The sequence below is a fragment of the Eimeria mitis genome, genomic scaffold (genome assembly GCF_000499745.2).
Source record: "Eimeria mitis Houghton genomic scaffold, Emh_scaff395, whole genome shotgun sequence".
NCBI lineage: Eukaryota > Apicomplexa > Conoidasida > Eucoccidiorida > Eimeriidae > Eimeria > Eimeria mitis.
The window spans coordinates 21,502-21,744 of NW_013572285.1; the positions used below are offsets into that span (position 1 = coordinate 21,502).

Sequence of the window (243 nt, forward strand, 5' to 3'; positions counted from 1 at the left end):
CTGGATCGCTTTCGCACCGCAATGCATGCAGCCCTAATACCCTTCTCCGCCTCAGCAGCACCAACAGCAGCAACAGCAGCAACAGCAGCAGCAACGAAGAAGAAGAAAGACAGCAGCACCAGGCAGCAGCTGCAGCAAGAGGCTCACAACGTAACCGTCTCCTCTCTCACACAAGCAGCAGCAGCAGCAGCAGCAGCAGCAGCAGCAGCGCTATGGATGCTGCAGCAGCAGCAGACTGGGGAG

At 58.4% G+C, this 243-nt stretch overlaps 1 protein-coding gene across 1 annotated transcript in view; it reads left to right on the forward strand.

The window, feature by feature from the left end:
- The window catches only part of EMH_0010780 (uncharacterized protein), a gene marked incomplete at both ends in the record, with an annotated part of 22,294 nt that overhangs the window by 21,373 nt on the left and 678 nt on the right, over window positions 1-243 (forward strand). The window contains one exon of the mRNA XM_013499051.1: window positions 56-241. Coding sequence (XP_013354505.1) covers window positions 56-241 — 186 coding nt within the window. The remainder of the gene's footprint in view (window positions 1-55; window positions 242-243) is intronic.